Genomic DNA, 6031 nt, shown 5'->3' on the forward strand with positions numbered 1-6031 from the left:
TGTCAATCACTGGACTGACTGGTCCAAACTCGATTATTTATAGACCGTCGTCATGTAGCTGGAATCCTGCTGAGTGCCGCGTTAAACAACAAACAAACAAACATAAATAAATAAACAAAACAGGCTGAAAACAGTCGCCGAAACACTGCGAACTTTAGGCCCAAAACACAACTGTCAAACACAAACACAAAATCACCATCAAATAATCCTTTGTTTGTTTGTCATTTTAATCATCATCAAACATGGGTGTATACATTCTTTTGCCCGGCAGTGGGTATCAGTCGTGCTGTTCCAGAGAGCATAGAGGTTAAGCTGTGGAATGGTGTCATCATACTACTACGTGAAACACGTAATTCAAACATCATTTCCTAACTAATAATCATCCACCAAATGTGTGCATATTTGATGAAATTAATAATAGCTTTAATTTACATTTCTCCCCGGCCATTTAATCTCTTCAACACGATTTGTGGCCTGTCGGTGTCAACTCGTTTCAGCCGGACACATTTAAAATTTATATCCACATAAATGACATCCTTTCATTAGGGTACTGTTTTTAATATCAATGAAGGTAACAGAGCCGTCAGCCGAGTACATGGAACGTCTCCTTGCACAATCAATCCAACCACACTCGTAGTTCTTTGGCTGCATGTGATTGGCGTTTACCAACTTATGATTACACCAAGCATTGGCACTTTTACCGGATTCAAAAATACCTTCTTTTGTCGTCATATGAATTGAAGTCACGGTCTTCGTGACGTCATAAAGGGTCACGTTATTCGCTCGCGCATATGCCACAATCCACATTCCGAATCCTACTCGTCCAATGACAATCTCTGGTACGCGATCCCATGGAAACAGGTGATTCGTGAAGAAGAAGTCAGAAGAACCCTCTCCGGGGTAGCGTCCACGTGATGCGTGACCTTTCACCTGACTGACGTCGGTGACAGTGACGTTGCCCTTCATGTCCACGTTCGTCCTTTTGCCCAACACCATCACAGGCCGTGACCTCAATACATCCCTCTCCTGTTTAACAAGTGCCTGCATTGTGGTAAGCAGGCCATCGTCAAAAACCAGATCACCGTTTGCAAACCCAAATAGGTCTGCGGTTCCTTTATACTGTGCGATAATGTCATTGAACATGCCTCTCAGAGTGGGCATGCTGGTATTGCCACACCCTGTCTCCCCAACCCCCCTCACCTGCCACCCGGCCTTCTCAGCGTTCAGCCTTGCACCCGGGTCGTCCGTCAGCAACACTGGTTTGATGTGCGTCAGCCAGGTGCGCCATGTTCCAAGCACACTACGCTGCACGTGCTCTTTTCCCTTTTTGTTAATCCACGTGGAGAAAAGCACGAGCAAGACATGCTCCGAGGTACCTGAGATTGTCCGGACTTTCTCCTGCTCTCCGGACTGTGGACTTCCGTCACGGTGTTCTTTCTTATGTGTGTCGACCAGCACCATGGTATTTTGTTTCATGGGCTTATTTCTGCTTGAAGCAATGTACAGAACAGTTGTTATCACACATGCCAACCACAACATTGCGACAAGCTTTGACCTGGTGATGTATCCTAGCATACTTGCTTTCCTGACTGACTGGACTAAAGAGACGTCTGTTGAAGGTTGTGATGTCGAGGTCACACATCCCTCTGAAACAGTTGGAATACGTTGCATACAAATATTCGATATATATCCTGATTTACACAGCGTCACGATTAGGTTCTAAGCTGAAACAGCTGGAGTAAGTTGATTAATGTCGATGTTTTAGATTGAATTTTGTCTGGCAGGAGCAATCGTTATACAAGGAAATTGTACATTATTTGTGCGTATTTGTTTGTTTGTTGTTAAACGCCGCATTCAGAAATATTCCATCTATATGATAACGGTCTGTCAATCATCTCATGACATGCATAAACAAAGTCTGCTAGCTTCACCACCTGATCCGGGGGCACGGGTGGCGCAGTCGTCTAAGGCGCCGCGATTCGCTGGGCAGAGTTGCGTCCCTTGGGCACGCCAGAAACCTATGATTGTGTGTTCGAATCCCGGTTCGCCCCGATTATGTTTCTAGGTTTGTCAGCACCATACCCGTACTCGTGGGTTTCACCGAAGTGGTAAACGTAGATCAAAGCTGCGTTAAACCCAACTCACTCCCTCGCCACCCGATCCCGTTAGTCGCAACTGATTCTGCAACACTTTGCACCACTATGGCTTTTCTGTACAGTGAACCAATAATTAACCTGTCCTCGTTAGTAGATCTTGGGTTAACTTTGATAAAATCAGGTCAGGTGAGTGAAATGGGGTTAACGTCGCGTTCAAGATTATTGCATTTATTGAGCGACGTGCTTGCACGCGTGTGTGTGCTTTCGCGTGTGTATGGCTGCTTGTACTAGTCCGGACTAATACCGAATTCATAGTGTCATGCTTCAGTTTGTGAATACTCTACTCGTACACAGTATACTGACCCCGAGTACTGTCTTTGGAATGAAGACGCAGCCGGGATCAAACCACCGACCGTGTGGACGCTCTATCCACCACACCACTGATCACGTTACGCCATGGGGCGTCTGAGTGAGTGAGTTGGGTTTAACGCCGCTTTTAACAGTATTCCAGTCATATCACGGCGTGTCAGCTTAATGTGGGAGGAAAGCCTGAAGTGATGCAGGTCTCAGACGTTTACCACTTCGGTGAAACCCACGAGCACGGGTCTGGTGCTGACAAACCTAGAAACATAATCGGGGCTAACCGGGATTCGAACCCACAATCATAGGTTTCTGGCGTGCCTAAGGGACGCAACTCTGCACAGCGAATCGCGGCGCCTTAGACGGCTGTGCCACCCGTGCCCCCAGAGACACTTTCACAGTATATACTATGTGTTACCTGTTAAAAGACACCCAGGAGAACACGCCTTTGTGTGCAGTAAAATAATAAAATATTTAAAAAACCTTATATCTTCTGTTTCTTTACTAATGAAGCTTAGGGGCTTTTGTCCCAGGGGTTGGGGCTCATGTCCCGGAGGTCTTTTGTCCAAGGGGGTTTTGTCCATGAGGGCTTTTGTCCATGAAGGCTTTTGTCCATGAAGGCTTCTGTCCATGAAGGCTTTTGTCCATGAGGGCTTTTGTCCATGAAGCCTTCTGTCCATGAAAGCTTTTGTCCATGAAGGCTTTTGTCCATGAGGGCTTTTGTCCATGAGGGCTTTTGTCCATGAAGGCTTTTGTCCATGAAGGCTTCTGTCCATGAAAGCTTTTGTCCATGAAGGCTTTTGTCCATGAAGGCTTTTGTCCATGGAAGCTTTTGTCCATGAAGGCTTCTGTCCATGAAAGTTTTTGTCCATGAAGGCTTTTGTCCATGAGGGCTTTTGTCCATGAAGGCTTTTGTCCATGAAGGCTTCTGTCCATGAAAGATTTTGTCCATGAAGGCTTTTGTCCATGAGGGCTTTTGTCCATGAGGGCTTTTGTCCATGAGGGCTTTTGTCCATGAAGGCGTCTGTCCATGAAAGCTTTTGTCCATGAAGGCTTTTGTCCATGAGGGCTTTTGTCCATGAAGGCTTTTGTCCATGAAGGCTTTTGTCCATGAAGGCTTCTGTCCATGAAAGATTTTGTCCATGAAGGCTTTTGTCCATGAGGGCTTTTGTCCATGAGGGCTTTTGTCCATGAAGGCTTTTGTCCATGAAAGCATTTGTCCATGAAGGCTTCTGTCCATGAAAGCTTTTGTCCATGAAGGCTTTTGTCCATGAAGGCTTCTGGCCATGAAGGCTTTTGTCCATGAAGGCTTTTGTCCATGAGGGCTTTTGTCCATGAGGGCTTTTGACCATGAAGGCTTTTATCCATGAAGGCTTCTGTCCATGAAAGATTTTGTCCATGAAGGCTTTTGTCCATGAGGGCTTTTGTCCATGAGGTCTTCTGTCCATGAAGGCTTTTATCCATGGAAGCTTTTGTCCATGAAGGCTTCTGTCCATGGAAGCTTTTGTCCATGAAGGCTTCTGTCCATGAAGGCTTTTGTCCATGAGGGCTTTTGTCCAAGGGGTTTTTGTCCATGAAGGCTTTTGTCCATGAAGGCTTTTGTCCATGAGGGCTTTTGTCCATGAGGGCTCTTGTCCATGAAGGCTTTTGTCCATGAAGGCTTTTGTCCATGAGGGCTTTTGTCCGTGAAGGCTTTTGTCCATGAAGGCTTTTGTCCGTCCACCACGCGAATAGCTCACCCACCCACTGAATGAACACCGTCGACCTTCGTAAGCAGCACGAGGGAATCAATATAATCATTGTCGGGGTCTAGTTGTGGTCGAAATAAAACAACAGTGTCACGCAAAGGGCGTACACGCCTTACTGACTAATTGATATTGTTGATGGAAATTGGTAATAAAACAACAGATGCTGATATTGTGCGTCGCCCAGGTGTATGGACAATGGAATTGCTATATGTAGTACAATACTTATAGAGGAATACATTTGAAGTAAATTCTTTTCAGAATATGTCAATATGAATATAGAAAATGTCCTTGAAAGCAATCCGCTGTTGATTCGATCATACGGTAGCCAAGGACAGTGTGACGCCTAACCAACAGAGGAGCCGACTCGAAGTTGTCTAGTAGTGTACGCTCTCGTGACGTTAAGAAAAACATAAATAGACACACTGAGAAAGCAGTCAAGTGAATTCTACTAACTTCATTAGTAACATCGGCCAAAAGGTCAGTAAACTACGAATTTACTATCCTGCCTGGTATATTTCAGGCGGGAAGGGTGGAGAGAATGGGTATCATAATTCAGTTTCAGCGTCAAAACCGCGTGACATTCCTCCCTCCTATTGGATTGCCTATTTGTTTTAGTGAAAACCAAATCCTATATATGTTACCATATTTTGCTAATTGTTCATTGATCTTCTGTGATTATTTACTGATTTCTCAATCATGTTCTGTAGAAACAGAATGTTGGGTTAACCTCCGCGTTTCAACTTGGGAATCACATCGTAACAATTTTCATCACTTTTACGTCCTGGGGGATCTGTTTTGGCAGATAATCGAGACTGGTTATGCTCTGGTGTTGACGTTCTATATGCTTCTATTTTCGCATTCCCTTTCCCTCAAAAGTGTTCTGGTGTAATCTTAATATCCTGAAACCGATTATCACGATACATATTTCACGGTTTCTCCTGAAACCGATTACCACGATACATATTTTACGGTTTCTCCTGAAACCGATTATCACGATACATATCTCACGGTTTCTCCTGAAACCGATTACCACGATACATATTTCTCGGTTTCTCCTGAAACCGATTATCACGATACATATTTCACGGTTTCTCCTGAAACCGATTACCACGATACATATTTCTCGGTTTCTCCTGAAACCGATTATCACGATACATATTTCACGGTTTCTCCTGAAACCGATTACCACGATACATATTTTACGGTTTCTCCTGAACCGCTGCACATCAAGAAATGTACACATATACTTCAACCATTAAAGAATATTCATGCTTATGATATTGTCGAAATCGGGAAATGGACTCTTACATATGTCTTATGATTATTGAAAGGGTTTTGTCGTTATTATTTATCAAATCATTTCCATGCTGGACACGACCTATGAAGATTCGGGGTAGAATTGGTCTTCAGCAACAAATGCTTGCCTTTAGAGGCGACTTTGCTTGTCGTAAGAGGCGTAAGAGGTCTGGACCAGACAATCCAGTGATTGACATCACGAGCATCGATCTACGCAATTGGGATACGATGACATGCATCAACCAAGTCAGACCCGATCCCGTTAGTCTACTGAGTGCGGCGTTAAACAAAGAAAGAAACTGATTCCTGGTCATGTTTGGCTTGTTATTTAGAGGTTGTTTGTAATAATGACAGTGCAAAGCTGTGGTCATTGTAGTTCCTACAATCTGATTTACTGAATGGGTCAATTTCTACTCCATTCTTATCAGGATATATATATATGTGAGAATATAAGTCAGGCCCACCGAGACTGACTGCTTTCACAGCACTGGAATGTCGGAGAAACGGGAATCCAAGTGCAAGTTGAGGGAA

The 6031-nt window shown here is 44.3% G+C and overlaps 1 protein-coding gene across 1 annotated transcript; it reads right to left on the reverse strand.

The window, feature by feature from the left end:
* Window positions 1-1315: 1315 nt before the first annotated feature.
* On the reverse strand, window positions 1316-4404 carry LOC125383705. Its single transcript, XM_048402454.1, has 2 exons — window positions 2940-4404; window positions 1316-1646 (listed from the first exon to the last, which is right to left on the reverse strand). Exons 1-2 carry the CDS (start codon window positions 4157-4159, stop codon window positions 1481-1483), a joined length of 1386 nt encoding a protein of 461 aa, XP_048258411.1. The 5' UTR covers window positions 4160-4404; the 3' UTR covers window positions 1316-1480.
* Between the last annotated feature and the right edge of the window lie 1627 nt (window positions 4405-6031).

This window comes from Haliotis rufescens, unplaced genomic scaffold (assembly GCF_023055435.1).
Source record: "Haliotis rufescens isolate VD_foot unplaced genomic scaffold, xgHalRufe1.0.p SCAF_26, whole genome shotgun sequence".
NCBI lineage: Eukaryota > Metazoa > Mollusca > Gastropoda > Lepetellida > Haliotidae > Haliotis > Haliotis rufescens.

Excerpts from the sequence above, each read along its gene's own strand:
- LOC125383705 (XM_048402454.1), bottom strand. The coding sequence starts at position 4,159 with ATGGACAAAAGCCTTCACGGACAAAAGCCCTCATGGACAAAAGCCTTC. Across the intron at positions 1,647-2,939 it reads AAAGAAACAGAAGATATAAG|AGGGATGTGTGACCTCGACA; the intron begins GTTTTTTAAATA and ends CAACTGTTTCAG.